The 23,019-nt window shown below is 41.5% G+C and overlaps 1 protein-coding gene and 2 non-coding genes across 3 annotated transcripts in view; all 3 read right to left on the bottom strand.

The window, feature by feature from the left end:
• EIF3A (eukaryotic translation initiation factor 3 subunit A) overlaps positions 1-22,552 on the bottom strand; it is a 43,884-nt gene extending 21,332 nt beyond the window's left edge. The window contains exons 1-14 of the mRNA XM_066355899.1: positions 22,334-22,552; positions 13,153-13,343; positions 12,861-12,997; positions 12,304-12,467; positions 9,970-10,169; positions 7,646-7,854; positions 6,884-7,055; positions 4,478-4,582; positions 3,994-4,092; positions 2,729-2,845; positions 2,269-2,454; positions 832-1,179; positions 326-430; positions 130-243 (exon numbers count right to left, since the gene is read on the bottom strand). Of these exons, the coding sequence (XP_066211996.1) occupies positions 130-243; positions 326-430; positions 832-1,179; positions 2,269-2,454; positions 2,729-2,845; positions 3,994-4,092; positions 4,478-4,582; positions 6,884-7,055; positions 7,646-7,854; positions 9,970-10,169; positions 12,304-12,467; positions 12,861-12,997; positions 13,153-13,343; positions 22,334-22,382 (2,196 nt within the window). The 5' untranslated portion in view covers positions 22,383-22,552. The remainder of the gene's footprint in view (positions 1-129; positions 244-325; positions 431-831; positions 1,180-2,268; positions 2,455-2,728; positions 2,846-3,993; positions 4,093-4,477; positions 4,583-6,883; positions 7,056-7,645; positions 7,855-9,969; positions 10,170-12,303; positions 12,468-12,860; positions 12,998-13,152; positions 13,344-22,333) is intronic.
• LOC136385178 (small nucleolar RNA SNORA19) lies at positions 3,176-3,305 on the bottom strand. Its single transcript, XR_010747779.1, has one exon. It is a non-coding gene; the product is annotated as a small nucleolar RNA SNORA19 (small nucleolar RNA).
• Positions 4,238-4,366, bottom strand: LOC136385179 (small nucleolar RNA SNORA19). Its single transcript, XR_010747780.1, has one exon. It is a non-coding gene; the product is annotated as a small nucleolar RNA SNORA19 (small nucleolar RNA).
• Positions 22,553-23,019: the final 467 nt, after the last annotated feature.

Below are 23,019 nucleotides of genomic sequence, written 5' to 3'. Positions count from 1 at the left end.
TATGCAGCCAGTAAAGCACCATTTCTAGCAAGAGTACAAAATAAATCCATTTTGAAATCCTGGTCTCATTAATGGCAAAGAATTTAATTACAGCTGACAGTCCAAAAATATCTTAACGTAAAATCTTACCCTTTCTTCTTCTTGTTGCTCCCACAGGTCCATATCTTTAATTCTCTGCTCTTCATACGCACTTTTTATTAAAGGAATTTCTTCCAAACGTTTAGCTCTTTCAAAATAGTCAATCTGAATAACAGGAAAACAAATGTAGTTTTAAAACAAATCCCTTAATTTGACATGTTAACAGTGTCCCAGCCCTGTCACTGACCTTCTTTTCTTGATTCTTTAGGCGTTCCTGAAGCTCCTTCTTTTCTTTCTCCAGCTGTTCAACCTGTTTAGCCATGATGAAATCCGGATCCAGCTCTTCAAGGTCCTGCACAGCAATATACATGCACAATCATTCGTAGGAACATAAAGAAATGCAACGGAGCACAGCTTCTACAATCAACTCCTAAACTATGTTTCATACAAGGGGTAAATGTCTCCAATGCGTACATTTAGGCAATGTAAAAATGTTTTCTAATAGCCATACTTACACTTGATTATAAGGAAAAATAACACCTCTCACCCCTGCCAACATGTATGCGCCCAAACCCTGTTTCAACAGGGTGAAAAACTGCACAGAGCCATTAAAAACAAATGCTTACTTACTTCACAGATTTTAGTTAATACGTGAAATAACCTAATAACCCAAAATAAACCAATAAATGGTAAAGGACTGTGCTTCTAAGAGATCTAGATAAAACTAAGTTTAACGAGTCATGTGCTACATACTTCAATATCGATGTCTTTGAATGCTTTGGCACCCAGTTCTGTTTTCTTGATCTGTTCCAGCCGCTCACGAACAGTTTTCTTCTTGATCTGCTCATGTTCCTGTAAGATCCGCTCCTTCTCTCTCTCCTTCGCCTCCTGTCGCAGCCTCTCTTCTTCGGCCTTCCGTACTTTCTGGAGCTCGGCTTCCCTCTGCTCCAGCTCTTCCTTCTCTCGCTGAATGTTCAGACTCTCGAGGCGCTCTTTCCTCTCCTCAATGGTCTGCCGGCGAGCCAGGATACGCTGATGCTCTTTTCGGGAATTTTTAAGGTATGCGGTAACAGCTAACTGATGTTGTTCTTCTTTCTCTTGCTTCAAAAACAAATGTATTAAAAATAATTAAGTGATGCCCTGGCTGTGTGGGTCAGTGTATAAGCCAGAGGTCATGGGTTCAAGCCCCAGTCGTCAGGGTATGGATGAGAAGCAATCAATGAGTACACAACTAAATGGAAAATAATTTAAGTAAAACAACAAGTTGATGCTTCTTTCTTTCTCGTTCTCTCTTCTCCTACCACCCCCTTCTCTCTCCTCAAATCAATGGAATGTTTTTGAAAAAATTTTTAATTAAGTATTAGGGATCAAAAATAGTTTACTAAAAATATCCTGATGCATTACCCTAATGTATTTGCATTTAATAATAAATATGGCATTATTCAAACTACCAGCTCCCAGTTCCAAATACTAGCACTACTTTCTTTCTCTGAGAAAGAGACAACTAAGACATGGAGGAAAAACCCAAACATAGTACTCCCTATTTGGGGAATCACCACGTGTGTGGTTGGTTGCACACCTAATACTCATATTCTTCTGTGTAGTAAATTATTTTACGTCATAGAGATAGCTTAATGCTCTGTGTATTTGATAAATATACCAAAAACTACCAATACAACTAAATAGGTAATACATAATAAATCCCTTCTTTCAGACACCATCCCAATTCTTTTTGTGAAAGACACAGCATAAGGGTCCCTTAAAAATTCCATGGTTATAGCCCTGGCTGGTTGGCTCAGTGGTAGAGCGTCGGCCTGGCGTGTAGACGTCCCAGGTTCGATTCCCGGCCAGGGCACACAGGAGAAGCGCCCATCTGCTTCTCCACCCCTCCCCCTCTCCTTCCTCTCTGTCTCTCTCTTCCCCTCCCGCAGCCGAGGCTCCACTGGAGCAAAGATGGCCCAGGCGCTGGGGATGGCTCCTTGGCCTCTGCCCCAGGCGCTAGAGTGGCTCTGGTCGCGACAGAGCGACACCCCAGAGGGGCAGAGCATCGCCCCCTGGTGGGCGTGCTGGGTGGATCCCGGTCGGGCGCATGTGGGAGTCCGTCTCTCCCGGTTTCTAGCTTCAGAAAAATACAAAAAAAAAAAAAAAAAAGTAAACATTCCATGGTTCATTTCTCCCAAAGATACATACCAGTATATGAGCTGGTTTAATGACTTCAAGTGCTTTTGCAAGCACTGACGACATAGCTGTCAGCTGGTTTCGAATCTGCTCAGAAGGCATGCTCTGCAAATAAGGACCGAGGGGAGCATCTTCTCGAGTAGCGTAATTCAAATCAGAACCAAAACTAAGGGTCCGAGAAGTGTGGTCTATTCGAACCTTGGAAAATTAAATAACATTATCAATAGTTAATTAAGTCCATATGCAAATATGAAGTCATTCCTCAAAGAAATGACTTTTGATAAATAATTTCAAGTAAATTTACTTTTTTTGCAAGTAAAAAAAATTAATAAAATGCTCAATACAAAACCTAGAAGATTCATTCAGTAAAACTTGAGAACAGTGCCAATAGACCAAACTGAGAAACAAAGGTTATGTGTTTTCAGTCCTCCAAGGCCTGGCCTTGCACATCAGTGCCCCCTACAGCACATACCTGCAGGTCACAGTGCCGGGCTGCATCTACTATGGCACGTTCCAGTTGGAAAGCATCAACAAAAGGAACCAGAGAAGTCAAACGAGAAAACTCTATGCTCTGATAAATTTGTGCCACCTGCATAAAAAACACAAAGTTACTACCAATCGCTATCATTTATTCATCATTTTACGTGCAGTCTCATAGAACAATGTGAAGCAGATAGAAATTATGTCTATTTTTTTTAGAGAAAAGTTGAAGCTCAGAGTATCTAATAGTAGAAGTGCATTACTGGAGTTGGCACTCAATTACAAGGCTCTCAACCCCAAATCCTATGCTTTAAAATCACATTATAGCATTTCTGAAAAGCATCACATCTTTTCGTAGTTTCATGAAACAAAACAACAAAAAGGTTACGTATTTGCAAATAAAGACCTCCTACCTAATTCACCTGAACACTTTTCATAAAATTGTCTGAAGGAGACTGGCAGCATAACCACCTAGTTATACTGCTAATTAACCTTCAACTATTCATTTGGCACATAAGAAATAACACTGCTCACATATACAAGAGAAAGCAGGTCAATGAAATGTGCACAAATACTGACAGGAAGATGTAATAAAAGCTCTCTTTCCCCCCCAAGTGAAACAAATGGAAGACAGAATGGGAATTTTTAAGCCATTATTATAGACCATAGTAGTCAAATTTAAGTAAGAAGTTGGACTATAATATGTTAAAAGACTGATAATACCTCATGTTAGTAGAAATTTACTACTGGTGGCAGAGTCCCTTCATAGAACCTTTTCAGGAGCTATTAAAGCTTTAAACACATAAACTCCATGACTAATTGTACTACTTCTGCTATAGAAAGTCACAGAAGTATGCAAAGATACATGTCTGAAAGATGCTCACTGCAACATTTTCTAATAGCAAACAGCCCACAAATACAGATTTGCATCAACAGCATGAATAAGTCAGTTGTGGTACCCTTAGACAATAAAAGTCCTAGAGGTAATTAAACCCAAAAAGGAAGAACCTGCATTACTAACAAGAAAAAATGTACAAAGATAATGTCCAACCAACAAACAAAAAAAGCAGTTATGAACTGTGTAAAATCCTTTTTTCCCCAAATCAAGTAGATAATAATAAGACTAATTTTAGACAGGGAGCAGAATCTGGGGAGGCTTTCACTTCCTAGGCCATCCCTAAATTTTTCAGATTTGCAATGAAAACAATCAAGGGAGGAATTCCAGTTGTTGCAGAGAACATCCCTTTTCCTTTGTACCTGCTGCAGGAGACGGAGTATGGTGTTGTTCTGCAGCTGCGGGACGTACTGCTGCAGCTCCGGTTCCTTTTCAGGTTGGTCTTTGACCCAATTTAGAACCTATAAAAATCAATTAAATTCAGAAAGACTTCTACTCCCTACCTATGTAACAGATACTAAAACATCTACAAAATGTTTTCAATTTTCCTAACAGACAAAAACATCACACAATGCAAAGAAATGCAGAATGTGTTATGAAGCACATACTTGTCTGAAGGCGACTGGCGGCAATAGCTAAGTTAGTAATGCTGCTAATCCACCTCCACAGGTTTGTTGAGCACATCAGAAATATCTTTTCTCTTAACATGAAGAAAAAAGACAATGAAATGTGCACTGAATTCAAACACCTAGGGCAGTGCTTCTCCCACAAATAGAAATACAACCTAAAACTGCAACCAGGGAGGGACACATGGTGATAGAACCAAAGCTTAATAAAAAGGCTTACCTTGGTGACTCTTTCACAGAGCTTTAGTGGGTTAAATTCCATTTCCAGCCAATTATAAAGGTCTTTCACTTCCGGGACAACATATTGTAGTACATTGAATCGGACCTACAAAAACAAAAGTTTTCACTGCTAAAGGAAATTTTCCAATTGGGATTCTGAAATGGCAATAAACTTTTTTTTTTATTTTTTTTATTTTTATAAATTTTAATTTATTTTATTTTTGTGGCAGAGACAGAGAGAGAGAGAGAGCTAGAGAGAGGGACAGATAGGAAGGGAGAGAGAAGAGAAACATCAATTCTTCGTTGCTGCTCCTTAGTTGTTCATTGATTGATTTCTCATATGTGCCTTGACCATGGGGCTACAGCAGACCAAGTGACCCCTTGCTCCAGCCAGTGACCTTGGGCTCAAGCTGGTGAGCCTGCGCTCAAGCTGGCGACCTCGGGGTCTCGAACCGGGATCCTCCACGTCCCAGTCCGACGCTCTATCCACTGCGCCACCGCCTGGTCAGGCAAAACTTTTTTAAAAGGAAAAAAATCAGAAATTAAAGAAAAATACAGGCCTGGCCAGTGGCTAAGCGGTAGAGCGTCGGCCTGGCGTGCAGGGGACCCGGGTTCGATTCCCAGCCAGGGCACATAGGAGAAGCGCCCATCTGCTTCTCCACCGCCTCCCCCTCCTTCCTCTCTGTCTCTCTCTTCCCCTCCCGCAGCCAAGGCTCCATTGGAACAAAGATGGCCCGGGCGCTGGGGATGGCTCCTTGGCCGCTACCCCAGGCGCTAGAGTGGCTCTGGTCGCGGCAGAGCAACGCCCCAGAGGGGCAGAGTATCGCCCCCTGGTGGGCGTGCCGGGTGGATCCCGGTCGGGCGCATGCGGGAGTCTGTCTGACTGTCTCTCCCCGTTTCCAGCCTCAGAAAAATACAAAAAAGAAAAAGAAAAAGAAAAAAGAAAAAAGAGTGAGTCTTAGACGGATGTAACAAACGGAATCTGGTCATTTTTTAAAAATAAAACATCGTTCAGACTTAAATATAAATAAAACGGAAATAATATAAGTTATTTATTCTTCCTCTTCGGACGCGTACCAAATGACCCTCGGACAGGTACCGGTCCGTGGCCCAGGGGGGTTAGGGACCACTGGTGTATGAAGATGACAGAGTATATATAATCACTGAGTCTATAATCTTCATATGCCATCGGGGTGGTTAACTCACTGACCAGTACAAATTTCTCGTAGACCGACACCAGTCCACAGACCCATGGTTGAAAAACACTTGTCCAGACCATCAGATCAGCTGTATCACAGTGCTTGTGTTCCAAACACTCTTATTTTTACTTAAAGAGCAGTAGTGACGCTGACAGTTCAGACATGCCTAAGCTGTAACGTGCTTCTTTAACTGAAGAGTACAATACATTAAAGTATTTTGAGGGACCACATTCACATAATATTTACAGAACATAATTGTCTCATTTTGTTATTAGTTACTGTTACTCTCTTACTGTGCCTAATTTATAAGTTAAACTTTATCATAGTATATATGTATACGAAACAAAGAGCATATATTGGGTTTGGTACTTTCTGTAGTTTCAGGCACCCATTTAGAGTCTTAGCATGTATACCCCACAAATGAGGGGCATTATTGTGCTTACCTAAACAGATTGATTCTGCTGGGAAAGGCCTTTCCTCAAGTACCTGTTGTTTTTTTTCCTGCGCTAAATTACTTTGCTGGAAGTGTAACATGATACTATTATGATACTACTAAGTCACACTATTATGTATCAGAATTCCTAACACCAAAACTACTCAGAAATACAAATTCCATTTAAGTCATCACTTGCCTGAATTACAATAGGTGCTCATATGATAAATTTTACCGAAAGGAAAGATTCCAACAGTGCACAACATTGTAAAGATGTGTATCTCTGAGGATCCCCATTCTGAAGCTGACTGTATGTAGTGAACCTCAGAAATCTGCAATTTAGCCTCATCACATTTCCCAACTCTTTAAGCTTGATTAGTTTTTCTATCCTCCTGAAGTAAGTCATGAACCCTCTTGCCCATCATTCTTCTCTTACTGGCATCTGGTCCATACTGTTCCTCAGAGCTAGTCCGAGTTTCACCTGCTACACCAAATTTAAATACATCTCAGACACTAGAGATGAACCACCTCAACTGAACAGTGCTGACTTACATCAGTTCTTAAACTTGTCCATGTATCAGAAAAACATGACAGTGAATCAGAAGTCCCAGTATTCAAGCATGAATTAGAAGGAATGCTCAAATGTCATGGCCCCAGATAGGGGTCACCAGATGAATCCCAGTTGGGCTGCATGGAGGAGTCTGTCTCTCCCCCCTCCTCTCAATTAAAAAAAATAAAACTAATAAATTGAAAGAATGCTCAAATGTATACCAACCATATCGTTAATAAGGCCGATTCGTGTTGGTGGGGCTTGGAGACCCAGCAGTGTTGCAAGGCGCCGCTGTTTCTCAACTATGATGCCATCCATATCCAGGAGTCGAGCAATGTCAGTGCGCTCAGGGGTGATAGGAATGGAAAGAGTGGCCAAGAGCACTCTGGTAGACATTCTGGAGAACAAAATTACAAATCTGTTAACTCTGTAAATGATATCTAATAAACAGAAAGACATTAAATTGTTTGGTGACAGACCATTTCTTAATATTAATTTATATATGCACCCCAAATATTTTAGTTAATATTTTATAATCAAGGAAAAAAGTGACTTGATATATTTATTTTTATGTCTAATTAGTTCTAAAAATAGATTCTAAATATCTGTATGTGGATAAGAAGCTTATACCTTAACATGGACAGTCTCTTATATTCAATATTCCTAATATTCAATTTTCCTCAATTGTGCTTTTGGTAGAGTTGGTTATTGGACAGGATAGTTTCTGATGACCAAGAACACTCACTGCCCAAGAAGAGTATCTGGAGACATTTTTGGTTGTCACTAATTGGATGGATGCTCCCAGGATCCAGTGGGTAGTGATGAGGAATGCTACTACACATCCCATGTACAGTCCCCTACCAAAGAATTATCCAAACCCAAATGTCATGGTACAGAGGCTGAGAAACCCTAATGTAGAATACACTATCATGCCATTTTAGCAGTAGACATTTGTTTCATAATCTCTTCTGACTAAAACATTCTTACCTTTGCATCTCTTCTTGGGTAAGATTCTTCCTCATTTCTCTAGATAGATGGTAAAGACGATGGAGTGTAGATGCATGAAAAAGAGCATTTCCAGATTTCCAAAACACAGTTGAGACTTTGTTATAGTAATTTGCCATCAACTGAGGTTTAGGTGGTTTTTTAGATAAGGAGAATAGCCCGTGAATATCTTCCACAGCTTTGAATGCTTCCTAAAATTAATAGTATGAATTAGTCATTGCATTCTAAACAAAAAAAATCTAATTCAAATCTCTTTACAAGACCTAAAGCCAAACACTTAATAGTGGCAAATAAAATGCTTTATTTAATGTGTGGTTTTTTAAACTCATTTATAACTTAGTATCTGATATATTTCTAAAAACTACCACAACTGCAAAAACATTAAGTCCTTAAACTCCTTCAGGTAGACACAGCAGACATTTTTTTAGAAAAACATGCATAGTATCATACCACTTGGGGGAATACATAAAAAAACCTGGCCCTGGCCCTGGCCGGTTGGCTCAGCGGTAGAGCGTCGGCCTAGCGTGCGGAGGACCCGGGTTCGATTCCCGGCCAGGGCACACAGGAGAAGCACCCATTTGCTTCTCCACCCCTCCGCCGCGCCTTCCTCTCTGTCTCTCTTCCCCTCCCGCAGCCAAGGCTCCATTGGAGCAAAGATGGCCCGGGCGCTGGGGATGGCTCTGTGGCCTCTGCCCCAGGCGCTAGAGTGGCTCTGGTTGCAACATGGCGACGCCCAGGATGGGCAGAGCATCGCCCCCTGGTGGGCAGAGCGTCGCCCCATGGTGGGCGTGCAGGGTGGATCCCGGTCGGGCGCATGCAGGAGTCTGTCTGACTGTCTCTCCCTGTTTCCAGCTTCAGAAAAATGCAAAAAAAAAAACAAACCTGGCCCTGACTGGGTAGCTCAATTGGTTGAAGCACTGCTCTGATATGCCAAGGTAACAGATTCAATGCCCAGTCAGGACACAATCAATGAATGCATAAATAAGTGGAACAAGAAATACATGTTTCTTGCTCTCCCCTTCCCCTTGCCTCTAAAATTAGTAAATAAATAAACAATCATTAAAAAGAAAAAAATCTGGAAGGATATAAAACACAATACAGAAGTTATTTCCAAGTTATAAGATCATGGAGTATACTGTCTTTCACTCATCCATATTTTCTATGAGTATGTTTACTTGTATTCTATGTAACTTTTTCCTCTTTAGCTCATCAGATAGAAAGATATCATAAGAGTGGGATCAAATATATAAAATCTTCAACTTATGAATACAAAATCATGTGATAATGTCTGAATTCTTAAGAGTAAAAGGGCCCAGTGGAGGACAATTCCCAACACTGCTGAGATCTCCAATGTAGGATAACCCACCATATATGTGAACTGAGCAGAGGCAATGAATGCTAAGAAACCAGACAGCCTGACCTGTGGTGGGGCAGACGGTAGAGCATCGACCTATAACACTGAGGTTGCCGGTTTGAAACCCTGGGCTTGCCCGGTCACGGCATATACAACAAGCAACCAATGAACAACTAAAATGAAGTAACAAGGTGATGCTTCTCTCACTTTCTCCCTCTCCCTCTCAAAATCAATACATAAAATCTTCAAAAAAACCCTAGGAGACAACCCACTGCTGAGTTCTCTATTTGCAGTAAAGGTAAGTGTGTTTCTTAATTTCCAACCTTTACCACCAAAATATAATAAAAATATAAAAAATAAAATGAACAGACAAGCTGTTTTTTTTTTAACTTTGTGTTTACTGAGTTTAGAAAGAAAGAGAAAAACATTGGTTTATTGTTCTACTTAATTCATTGATTGATTCTTATATATGCCCTGACTGGGGACTAAACCCGTAACCTTGGCAGGATAACACTAACTAACTGAGGACCCTGGCCAGGGCCAAGCTGGTTTTTTTAAATCAAAGTAAACAGATACAAAATTACCATGAAATTGCTGTTTAAAAAACACTTTGTAAACACATATTATCCTCTAGATTAATTTCATCAGGAACCAGTAAAAAGTTTAGACTGACACCGGGAATGAAATCACACTTTGAGCAGCACTGAGGATGAGCTGTTTCCCATGGAAAGAAACTGGATCTGAATCACATACTTTGGTCCAGATTTCATAACCGGCAACCAGAACCAAAACATTCTGAGATTCCCTGCTCAAAACTCTCCATCAGACAATCTTAAACTCCTAACCTACCTACTGAAATTAACCAACAGATAGCAAGATGAAGATACTCAGGAAGGGGCAAAGTAACATAGGCTATCCTAACTTGAAAGCAAGCTAGCAATTATCACCATACCTGCCACAATTCCATGCTGATAGCACTGTCCAACTGAACAAGCCTGGTTTCCAAATGCATAGACTGGCTCTCTGGATTGTTAAGATTGATTGCTGTACTTTGGTTATGGTGGCGTTGAATCTGAGCCAAGTGCATTCTCAAATTGTCACACAGCTTACGGAATTCAGCCTTACGGGTGTATTGGAGGCAGAATTTGAAAGCTATAAGCACAAATGTAAAACATTAGGTACTTTCCACCATCAAACTATCTTAATACATTTTATTTCATGTATTAAAACCAGTTATTTTAACAAGATTTACCGAACTCATCATCAGTCTTTAGAAGTGATCAGAGTCAAAACTCACTTCATGTGCCCTGACCTTTTGGACATAGTTATCAGTCTGGTCTGAGGGACTAAAATATAGTTCTGTATTTACAGGTGGGAAATTATTTAAATTTACGTCTAAGGGGGCCTGACCGGGCGGTGGTTCAATGGATAGAGCATTGGACTGGGATGCCGAGGACCCAGGTTCGAGACCCCAAGGTCACCAGCTTGAGTGCAGGCTCATCTGGTTTGAGCAAAAGCTCACCACCTTGAGCCCAAGGTCGCTGGCTCGAGCAAGGAGTTACTCGGTCTGCTGAAGGCCTGCGGTCAAGGCACGTATGAGAAAGCAATCAATGAACAATTAAGGTGTTGCAATGCACAATGAGAAACTAATGATTGATTGATGCTTCTCATCTCTCCGTTCCTGTCTGTCTGTCCGTCTATCCCTTTCTCTGAGTGACTCTCTGTCTCTATAAAAGTAAATAAATAAATAAAAATAAAGAAATTTACGTCTAAAGGGGACTTACCTTTAAAACACTTATTTCAAACTCATAAAGAACAAACAAAATTCTGGCCTGAAATACAGATAACCCTTAAGTGCAGGTAGGTCTGAATCATGCAGGTTCACTTATACACAGGTTTTTTTCCAGTAAGTACTGTAAATTTATTTTCTCTTGCTTACAATTTTTTTAAAAGATTTTATTTATTGAATTTACAGAGAGAGGGGAGAGAGGGCGGGGGGAGAGAAGTAGTGACTCATAGTTGTTTCACTTTAGTTGTTCATTGATTGCTTGTTGTATGTGGCTTGACCAGGCAAGCCCAAGGATTCAAACTGGCGACCTCAGCATTCCAGCTCGACCCACTATCTGCTGTGCCGCCACAGGCCAGGCTCAATTTTCTTAACATTTTCTTTACTCAGACTTACTTCAGTGTAAGAATTCAGTATATAATGCCTACTTATACAAAATATGTGCTGACTATGTTATTGGTAAGACTTCTAGTCAACAGTAGGCTACTAGTAGTTATGTTTTTGGGGGTTCAAATGTTCTACAGATTTTCAACTGCATGGAGGGGCTGACTCCTCTAACCTCCATTTTGTTCAAGGGTCAAATAAACAGACAGCAAGCTTTTGTCCTAAGACTGTGCAAAATAGAGGCTTAAGGTCATCTGATTTCAACTATGTACATAGATATGCACATGAACTACTTGCTGTCATTAAATATTAAGATTCTAATCATTTGTCAATAAATTGGCATTTAATTATTAGTAACTTTAAAGTAATAATTAAAGTAGTAATTTTCTACTGTCATATGTACATTAGAATAATTTGAGGGGAATTCTCCTGCCGTCCTCTAAAAAAACACAGTATTCCTATTTCAACAGTCCTAAAACAGAATGCAGTTTAACTTCAAGTTAATATTTATACCAATAGATAAAAAGTCTCAAGCTATTTGTATTAACTGAAAATTCATATATGCTAACCACATAAGCAGAACAGAACACAAGTTCTAATATTCCCAGTAAACCGTTCATAATCAAAGTCACTTAGAACTTGAATAGACAAATGCCAATCATCCCCATAGTAAAAATATGGCAGTATAAGCCAAAGCATATACTCAATAGTCACACTATCCCAGTCACATATATGATAGTTAAAAGGCTGCTTTAACAGTAAGGCAAGTGACAGTGAGGGAAAGAGACAAGGTTAGAAAAATAAACAACACATTCTTCAGATTTAAAGTATATGTAGTACTAGGAGTTGGTGCTTCTCATCTCTCCCCCTTCCAGAATGACTTAAAAAGGTCTTCCAGCCATCAACAGAATACATACATCTCATATAGAATTACATTAGATAGTAAAACAAATTTCTTATAGTCAACTTATTTAGTATTCAAATGAATGCTAATCTTTCAATAAGGATAAAAACTATGTAAAATAAGTACTACAGAGAAAAGGAGGTTAACATTAACAGTTAATCTTCTGCAAAATCTAGTCTTAAGTCAACTTTTCAAATCAGTTTTTGTTTTACCTTGTTGGGCAATATCATGGTAGAGACGTTCTACTCTAGAATTGTTTCGAAGAAGGTCCAAACACTGTCTGTATGATTCCCACAGGAACTTAACCCATGGAGTTAAAAGTAACCTGTCAGTACGATCCTGGGTGTCTTCACCACTTACAGCACTTAGGAGAACACTACAAAAACATAAAAAGTGTTGAAAACACTTTTAGACATGGTTTCCTACTTTGCCATATGACTGAAAACACCAAAACCAACAATGATCATTATAAAATAGTGCAAATTCTTCCTACAACTTTGGACACAGTGTAAAGCTGTCACACTCAGTGTCCAAGTACTTGAATTCCCAATCCACAGAACAATCATTTAAGTTAGTATACATCCACCTACCTGAGGGTTATAGTTTTCCTCTGCCAAATTTTGAGTAACACATGATTTTTTCCATTACTATACTTTTAAAACTTCAAAGGTAAGCAGTCTTTCTAATAAATACCTACTTCAAATAAAGATAAAGACACGTGTAAAGAAAAACAGTGAGAATAAATCATCAGCAGTTTAAACCCACAGACCTCTCAGGAGTTTGAATATTATCCAGGTCTTCTATGTCCAAGACCATCTGCTGGGATTCTTCTTTCGCGGCTTCAGTTTTTTCCTCTGCCAATTTCAGATATGCTCTAACAACATCCTCTAGAGATTTGATATTCACCTAACAACAAAAACAGAACTGAAAACACTTTCCCCAACAAACCAAAAAATATTTTAGAAGCAAATTTTATGATATAACGTATACTAACTTTGAAAGGTAAACTCAAAATTATTTAAAGCACTTATCAAAAATATTAAATCCAGTTCTGTTCATACCTGTTGACAAATGTTCTTATACTGATATAAACCTTCTTTAGCCAAATGGCTCTTGCGAAGATCCACGCAAAGTTCCAAGTATTTCAACATGATTGGCTCGTGTATTTTCTGCCATGTTCTATGTTTTTTACTTTTCATAACATCATAAAGAACGTCCAAAGCAGGTTGCTTTTTGCCAACCTCAAGAAATTCTGGAAAAGTAATGAGGAGAATTAAAATTAGTTATACATACTATACAAGTCTAAATCTTACCTTTTAACTTGGCTGTTTTAATTTCTGAACTCATTACCATCTCTTTTTAGGTCACATTTATTTTTTTTTTAATTTTTTATTTATTCATTTTAGAGAGGAGAGAGAAAGGGAGAGAGAGAGACAGAGAGGGAGAGAGAGGATAGAGAGACAGAGAGAGAAGGTGGGGAGGAGCTGGAAGCATCAATTCCCATATGTGCCTTGACCAGGCAAGCCCAGGATTTCAAACCAGAGACCTCAGCACTTCCAGGTCGACGCTTTATCCACTGCGCCACCACAGGTCAGGCTATTTTTTATTTCTAAAGCTACGCCAAAATTATCCCAGGTAAAACTATGAAAACCTGGCACTGGCCAGTTGGCTCAGCGGTGGAGCGTTGGCCTGGCATGCGGGGGACCTGGGTTCGATTCTCAGCCAGGGCACATAGGAGAAGCGCCCATTTGCTTCTCCACCCCCCCCCCTTCCTCTCTGTCTCTCTCTTTCCCTCCCACAGCCAAGGCTCCATTGGAGCAAAGATGGCCCGGGCGCTGGGGATGGCTCCTTGGCCTCTGCCCCAGGCGCTAGAGTGGCTCTTGTAGCGGCAGAGCGACGCCCCGGAGGGGCAGAGCATCGCCCCCTGGTGGGCAGAGCGTAGCCCCTGGTGGGCGTGCCGGGTGGATCCCGGTCGGGCGCATGCGGGAGTCTGTCTGACTGTCTTTCCCCATTTCCAGCTTCAGAAAAATGCAAAAAAAAAAAAAAAAAAAAACTATGAAAACCTGGTACTTTCTCAATATATGGCCTGCAGGTAAAGTATGATAGATTTCATTCAATTCCTCTGTACCAAACATATCTAAGTGATTTTGAAGTTCCAGAAACTAAAAGTCATGAAGAAAAAAAAATACAGAAAAGTATGACTTTAGTCACCAGTGCTCTGGCTGATGTAATTTTTACAAGTTCATGCTAAGACTTGAGGCAGAAAAATACATTAGATTGCCTTTAAGACCAACTGCAATTGACTATTTATGTCAGTCTATTTCTGGACTCTCTATTGATCTGTGTCTAGTCTTTTGCCAATACCTCGCTGTCTTAATTTCTGTAAAGAAACTCACAGTAGTCTTGAAACCAGGTAATGTGAGCATTCTGATGATGTTCTTCAACATTGTGTTGACTATACTAGACCTTCTGCATTCCAAATAAACTTCAGAATTAGTTTGTAGATATCTATAAAATAGATCAATGGGATTTTCAATTGGGATATTCTATAAATATATCACATTTGGAAGAACAAACAACTTAACAAAATTGAATCTTCCAACACATAAGCACAGTTATCTCTCCACTTATCCCAGTCAAAACATGAGGAAATATTAAGACAAATCCCAAATGAAGGACATTCTGTAAAATACCAGACTAGTATCCCTCAAAACTATCAAGGTCATCAACAAGGAAAAGTATAAAAAACTATCACAATCAAGGAGCCTAAATCACTGGACAACTGAATGTGATGCACCCTGAATGAAATCCTGAAATACAACATTAGAGAAAACTAAGGAAATCTAAACAAAGTATGGCCTTTGATTAATAATAATGGAACAGTATCTATTCATTAGTTGTGACAAATGTACCATTACACTGATGTGAAATATTAAGAGGGAAAAATATGAGTAGTGTCTACAGAACTCTGTATTATTATTATTGCAATAATTCTGCAAACCTAAAACTTCTCAAATTCAAAGTTCAGTTTTAAAAACTGGGAAAGAAATTTTTAGAATATACAGCAAAGAAACTTATACTCTTGAATTTACTGCCACCTAAACCTGAAGACATTCTATGATATATGGGGCAATATTTGAAAATCCAGTTCTAATCTCTGGTTTTATGTACTGGTATATTGCTCATTTTAAAATTCAGTCAAGGCCATGGCCAGTTGGCTCAGCAGCCCGGCATGTGGACGTCCTGGGTTCGATTCCCAGCCAGGGCACACAGGAGAAGCGCCCATCTGCTTCCTCACCTATACCCCTCTCCTTTCCCTCTATTTCTCTCTTCCCCTCCTGCAGCCAAGGCTCCACTGGAGCAAAGTTAGCCTGGGTGCTGAGGATGGCTCCATGGCCTTCGCCTCAGGCACTAGAATGGCTCTGGTTGCAATGGAGCAGTGCCCCAGATGGGCAGAGCATCGCCCCCTGGTGGGCATACCGGGTGGATCCTGGTGGGGCGCATGCAGGAGTCTTATCTCTCTGCCTCCCTACTTCTCTTTTCAGAAAAACACACACACAAAAAAAAATTTTTTTAAGTAAAATAAAATAAAAATCGATCAAAAGCAAAGGCTCCTCTATCACATTATTTCTAACTTTGAAATTTATCTTATTTGGAAAGGTTATTTAACTTGTCATCTGGTATGTTCACCTTAACATTCAATTATTGCCTTATTTCTTTTTTTTTTTTTTAATTTTTTTTTTTTTAATCTTTAGAGAGGAGAGAGTGAGAGAGAGAAAGAGAAGGGGAAGGGAGGAGCAGGAAGCATCAACTCCCATATGTGCCTTGACCAGGCAAGCCCAGGGTTTTGAACCGGCGACCTCAGCGTTCTAGGTCGACGCTTTATCCACTGCACCACCACAGGCCAGGCAATTGCCTTATTTCATAGAAACTTTTTATTGAACATTTGAAAAAAAACTTGGGAAAACTAAAACACTAATTTACACTATAAAAACTGTCTTTGTGTTTTTTCTAAGTGAGAGAAGGGGAGACAGAGACCAGACTCTTGCATCCTCCCCCACCAGGATCCACCCAGAAAGACTCCTAAAGGCAAAGCTCTGCCCATCTTGGGCCATTGTTTGACAACTAAGCCATTTATAGCACCTGAGGTTGGGGCTCCACTGAGTCATCCTCAACGCCCAGGGTCAACTAGTTCCAAATAGTTCAAACCAACTGAGCCATGGCTGCTGGTGAGGAGGGGGAAGAAAGGGAAGGGGGCAGGAGGGGGCAGGATGTCCCACGTTCTATTCCCAGTCAGGACACACAGGAGAAGCACCCATCTGCTTCTCCACCCCTCCCCCTCTCCTTCCTCTCTGTCTCTCTCTTCCCCTCCTGCAGCCAAGGCTCCATTGGAGCAAAGTTTGCCCGGGCACTGAGTATGGCTCTGGGGCCTCTGCCTCAGGCGCTGGAATGGCTCTGATTGCGGCAGAGTAATGCCCCAGATGGGCAGAACATCGCCCCCTGGTAGGCATGCCGGATGGATCCCAGGCGCATGCGGGAGTCTGTCTGCCTCCCCATTTCCAACTTCAGGAAAAAACAAACAAACAAACAAAAGAGTTAAACAAAGCACACTAACAATGTACATAACATTATTTACCAAGCAATTCTGTGCTAGGTAAATAATAGACAAAAAGGTCCCCTATTTGGGAGTTTTACTAAATCTACAGATTTAGTAATGCTCTAATATTGTTTCTTCCAGCTATCACATCTTTTAGGAATGTTGACTGTGAACATTCCTTCCCCCAGGAAAGTTACAAATATTCTAACTCTCTAGAATCTTTAAAAGCTTACAAAAGGATAAATCACAAAACATACTGAAAGTTTCTTTACACAATATCCTACTTCATCCCCTATCATAGCAAATCATGACTCACATGTAAATGATTTAAAACTCTCTTCAATACTTCAAGTTAATAGGCTCAGTATTAATCTTGCCATTACAAAAGTCCATTTTCAGTAGTCAATTTTATTAAGCTCCCCCCCAAAAAAAAACCCTAATAAAATAAAACAGATGTAATACAACTAGCTACTTTGTTGGAATAATAAACCTTTCCTGTTTTAAGGATGGACCTACCTACTATATCTTATTTCTGGAGCATGCATACAAGATTACTTACCAACAGTACTTTAGATTTTTTTCAACAGCTATTTTAAAAAAATCATTAACCAAAAATTAGGGAGCAAATGTTTTTAGTTAAATGTATCCTTTATATTGAGGATATCACAAGTGCATCACTGAAATAACATATTATATCCAATTCTCAATCTTACATTGATGCTTTCTTTTTATTTTACTCAGTGAGAAGAGGGGAGAAAGAGACTCCCACATGCACCCCGGGTGGGATCCACTGGGTAAGACCCCTTCTGGGCATTGCTCCATTGCTCAGCAACAAAGCTCTTCTTAGCACTTGAGGCCAAGGCCATGGAGCCATTCTCAGCGCCTAGGGCCAATTTGCTCCAATCAAACCATGGCTGCAGGAGAGGAAGTGAGGGGGAAGGGGGCGAGAGGGGGAGAAGCAGGTAGGTGCTTCTCCTGTGTGCCGACCAAGAATCAAACCCAGGGCTTCCACACATTGGGTGGATGCTCTACCACAGAGCCAACCAGCCAGGGCCACATTGAAGATTAAAATCTTATACTACTGTATGTAAGTATTGTCAACATCTTAGAACATATTTAGATAAAGAGTTAGAATTGAGAGCTTGCCAAGATGGGGTCCATATACTAAACTGTCTAAAAATAATTCACTTTCCCAATCTTTGATTTTCAAATTGGAAAATGTGGTTTTCTTTTTATTTCATGTCATTCTAAAAAGCAAAAAGTCTTGTTTAGGGTCTGACCAGGTAGTGGCACGGTGGATAGTGTCGACATGGGATCCAGGTTTGAAAGTCTGAGGTTACTGGCTTGTGTGTGGGATCATAGACATGACCCCACAGTCGATGGCTTGAACTCAAGGTCACTTGCTCAGCTGGAGTCTCCCAGTCAAGGCACATATGAGAAAGCAATCAACGAACTAAAGTGTCCAAGCTATGAGTTCACGCTTCCCACCTCTCTCCCTTCCTATCTGTCCCCTTCTCTAAAAAAAGTGCTGTTTAAGAATAGAATTAAAAGTATTTTTCACTTCCTAAACAGCCAGCCAATCAAAATTTATGATTCCAAATCCCACACCATATTTTCAACTCTGAAATAGGTTCAAACAAGCCAAAGCAAATGCATTAATAACTTCAAAAGGACAAACACATAAATGACGATGGAAGGAGACCTGACCTGGGGTGGTGACTATACAATATACATATGATGTATTATAGAATTGTACACCTAAAAATATAATTTTATTAACCAACATCACCAAAAATAGTCAATAAAAAATATTTTTTTAAATAGTGAACACCTCAACACGGGAGGGAGGGAGGGAGGGAGGGAGGGAGGGAGGGAGGGAGGGAGGGAGGGAGGGAGGGAGGGAGGGAGGATACCAGGTAAGGCTGTTTTTAAAAGAAAAAACTTGAATGGAAACAGTTTTCTCACAATAATTCTTGGTATCTTTAATATATACAAGGTGAATTTAGTTCCTCTGAATTATTTAATTGGGGGGGGGATTGAGGCTAGAAAGAACTGTCACACACTCAAAGCTCTATTGCAATGAGAATGTTCCTTTCCAGATTAATATTCTTGAAATAAAAATTTAAATCTGGAATTATAAACTGTATTAGCAGCCTGACCAGGCGGTGGCGCAGTGGATAGAGCATCGGACTAGGATGTAGAGGACCCAGGTTCGAGACCCCGAGGTCACCAGCTTGAGCGAGGGCTCATCTGGTTTGAGCAAGGCTCACCAACTTGAGCTCAAGGTCGCTGGCTCGAGCAAGGGGTCACTAGGTCTGCTGGAGCCCCCTGGTCAATGCACATATGAGAAATCAATCAATAAACAACTAAGGAGCCGCAATGAATTGATGTTTCTCATCTCTCTCCCTTCCTGTCTGTCTGTCCCTATCTGTTCCTCTCTCTGACTCTCTCTGTCTCTGCCACACACAAAAATAAACAAATAAATAAATGTTTAAATAATTTTAAATAACTGTATTAGCAGGAAGTGGGCATTGAGTTTACCTTTCAGAAATTGAAACTATGTATCTATAAAGAAAAAGTGTAGGCAAGCCCCCCAATCTTACTAGTTCATTTGTGCATAAAGACTAAGTAAAGGAGTTTATGAGCTATAATGTTACATAATTTGTGGATTTAAAACAACTTCATTTTTAAATCCTTGAGATAGTTTAATTTAAAGAGCTATTACATGGTCAGGAGAAACTAATTTGGTACTACTAATACAATCTGAGAAAAAAGTTTTTTCCAAGTGATGCCACAGTATGAATTTTTTGCCTGTTAACTGCTGGGCCAAGCTCTCCCTGAATAATTACTATAGTTATTTCCAAAAACATTGCTCTGATACACAGACTCAAGGTGACTTAAAGGACTATTCTACTTAAATTTACTCACATTTAATTGAAATAATGCAATGACAGGTCTAAATGTGTTTGAGATCCCAAATGTTACAGATAAAACAGACAAAATTAATTATTTCCATTGAATAAAATGTGCTTTCATCACCACCTTTAGTTTTATAAGCACTACTACATGCCATTCACATTCTGCTCACCTTGACACTTTGTGAAGAGATCTCTTATTCACTAGATCACAGGTACAGAAATTACTACATGCATGGTAAGGCATTTCATCTCTATTTCAGAACGACTCATTCTACAGATTAAAAGGGCTGCAACAAGGAGTCAGAAGTCTTAAAAAAAATTACAGAAAGAGTCACCCTGGCTGGATAGCTGGGCTAGCTATAGTTAGTGTTGCTCCAAAGCACAGAGGTTGCTGGTTCTGTCCCTGGTCAGGGCACATACAGGAACAGAGCAATATTCCTGTCTCTCTCTCTTTCTCTCTCCCCATTCCCCTCTCTCTAAAATCAATAGATAAAATTAAAAAATAAAAGGATAAAAGAATTACAGAAACAATCCTGGCCAGATAGCTAGGTTGGCTAAAGCACAGTCCTAAAGAGCAGAGGTTGCTGGTTGAATCCCCAGCCAGGGCACATACAGGAACAGGTTGATGTTCCTGTCTCTCCCTCTTTCTAAAATCAATAAAAATAAAGAAAAGAACTTGAAGTTACAGAAACAAATTCCAACCCCCGCCCCCTCAGCAGTATTCCCTTCTCATCTTGCCTACTTTAATTTTAGATACTTTCCCCAACATCCCCTTCAAGAATCAAATCAATGCCAACTTAGAAAATGTTGCCCAGCTGGGCAGCTCAGTTGGGAGCATCCTCTCAATATGCCAAGATTGTGGGTCCCATCTGCCCTCAGGGCACATACAAGAATCAACCAATGAATCATTTCTCTCTCCCCTTTCCTCTAAAATTAACAAATTAAAAAAAAAAAGAAAATGTGAAGTTACTGAAACATTAAGTTCATATGGAGATTCAGAAGAAAGCTGTAATGAAGGAAATAAAGCCCGAACTCATCAAATGTGTACTATTCAGGCCATGGAGAACTATTCAGGGGGGGAACTGTTGGTAAAATCATTCGAATGACTGTAAAACAGAACTACAATAGCAAATCCAGGAGTAATTTTAAGTCATTGAATAGAATTCTAAGTCTGAAACTTTTTAAAAATTCCTCACTTTGCTACAGTTTATTGTTATTTCATAGTAATAAATTTCTATCTATTTTCTTCTCTATAAATCTCAAGTTCTCCCCTATTCTAATCATTAGATGGCTGGTTACAATAAATAATCAGATCTGAAGTTGCAGGGCTTTTTTTAAAACTTTGTTTTTAAACAATTACTCTACACCAAAGACTGCAGAATGGCCCACATTCCACTTAATGTTAACTCCCCAAAATTGTTATTTAGTTAATAAGCGAATGACAAACACATCTCCCTCCCTGACAATCAGTAGAATCAATTTTATGTAATGACTGACATTGACCTTTTCGCAAGAGGAATTTTCAAACCAGCTAACAAAATAAGGTCCACAAACATACGGTAACACGCAGGGCATGTCCACTACAACATGAATCAGACCCAAAACTTATTTGGGTGAAAGAAGGGTGAAAATAAGAGCAGCAGACGCCCTAACACAAATTGTTAGGCTAAAAAAAAACCTAAACAAGAAAGTTTTCAAAATGTATTTCAAAAATGTATATGCAATAATACATATGCACCCCCCTGCCCCCAATGCCAACGTAATAAATGTCTATTGAATACAGCGGGACAGGCACAAGTTTTCCCGACAGGGCCCGTGGCTTAAGTACACATATGGAAACAGGAATCGCAGGCAGCAGCGCTGTGGCGAAAAAAAAATAAAAATAAAACCCACGACTCATCTGCAAGTCAAGGGACCTCTCAGTTTTAGCCCCTGGCTCAACCACTAACTCCCGGAGTGACCTTTGGCAAAGCATTCTGTCTCTCCCTCTCCCAGGCCTCAGTTTCGTTATCTTTCAGAGAAAACTTTTAAGTCGCTCCCTTATAGTATTAACTCTGTTCCAACTTCCTGTGATTCCGAAAAGGCTTTGGGGCTGCCAATAATCAATGCCAGAAAACTACTGGAAATAGGTTAAACGGGTCAGAGTCCCCGAAGCGGAAAGACAGCGGCTGGAGGAAGGGTAAGTGGACCCTGACCCAGCGAAGCCCCGCGCTCGGGTCAGGGGGCGGAGGGGCCCGCGGGAGAGCGGCGGTGGGACTGCCCGGCTCCCGGCCTCGGCGGGAGGTGGAGTCGAGGCTCTCGCGTGCATTGTCCCCGGGAGGGAGCCATGTTTCTTCCTCCTCGGCACTCCCAGATGGCGGCCCGGGGCGCGGGGCCTAAGCAAACGGAGGACCCACGGCCTGCAGAGCAAGGCGAGGGAAGGCAGCGTGAAGCAGCTCCAGTCCCGGCAGCCCAGTCTTCCGGGCCAGCAGCCCCCAAGACGCCCCGAAAGGCAGCGGGGGGAAAGCAAGGGCCTCCGGGGCGACGATTCCCGGCTCCGCGCCTCCCACTCTCCGGTCGGTTGGAGCGAGAAGGGAAACCATGCCTCACCGGCTGGGACGGCGGGGACAGGCACACGAGCCTCCCTCCGGCCGCGTTCAGGCAGCGGGGCAGCGAGTCGCAGGCCCCGGCCCCCCGACCTCTGAGGCCTCGGTCGCCCAACCCCGTGCGCCCCGATCTCCTACTCACCGTTGGCGCGTTTGAGCGCATTTTCCGGCCTCTGGAAATAGGCCGGCATCTTGGCGGCAGGCTCTTCTCAGCTGGCGTCAGTGAACTCTTCAGTGGCCCGGGCCGGGAGACGGGACGAAGGGGAACCAGCGCGGGGCTCCACGCGCCTCGCCAGCAGTCGCCCGCGCCCAGCCAGCCAGAGACGGAAAGGAGAGGGGCACGTGACCTCCGCGCGGCGCCGCCGCCGCTGCCGCCGCTGCCGCCGCCCAGGTCCCGGATGTAGGGGCTGTCCTCCGCGTGCGCACCGCCCTTCCCCCGCGCGCAGGCGCGCTGGCTTTAGGCGCGTGGCTGACGTGGCGGCGGCCGGCGTCATCCGCGCGCTTCGTTGCCCCCTTGGAACTCCCGGGTTAGACGTTAGGGAGGTGGGTCTTCTCAGGCCCCTCGCTCCTCCAGCGAGACTTGGGGTGGGAAAGGTGAGATTTGAGTTCTTGTTTCTGTCTGGCTGGAAGACAGGCGTCTGCACAGATTCATTTTTACCATGATTTGTGCGGAGTCATACAGTGACAGGTCCATTCGTAGGGAATGGACCCAGAAAATGCGGAATTTATCCGTTTAACGGAAATGCGTGGAGCGTGTATTTAGGTCAACGTGGCTCAGCACTAGCAAAAGTGGTGACCTGTCACGTCACGGACTAGCATAGCAAGGAG

The sequence above is a fragment of the Saccopteryx leptura genome, chromosome 13 (assembly GCF_036850995.1).
Source record: "Saccopteryx leptura isolate mSacLep1 chromosome 13, mSacLep1_pri_phased_curated, whole genome shotgun sequence".
NCBI lineage: Eukaryota > Metazoa > Chordata > Mammalia > Chiroptera > Emballonuridae > Saccopteryx > Saccopteryx leptura.
This window is presented reverse-complemented; position numbering and strand designations above follow the sequence as displayed.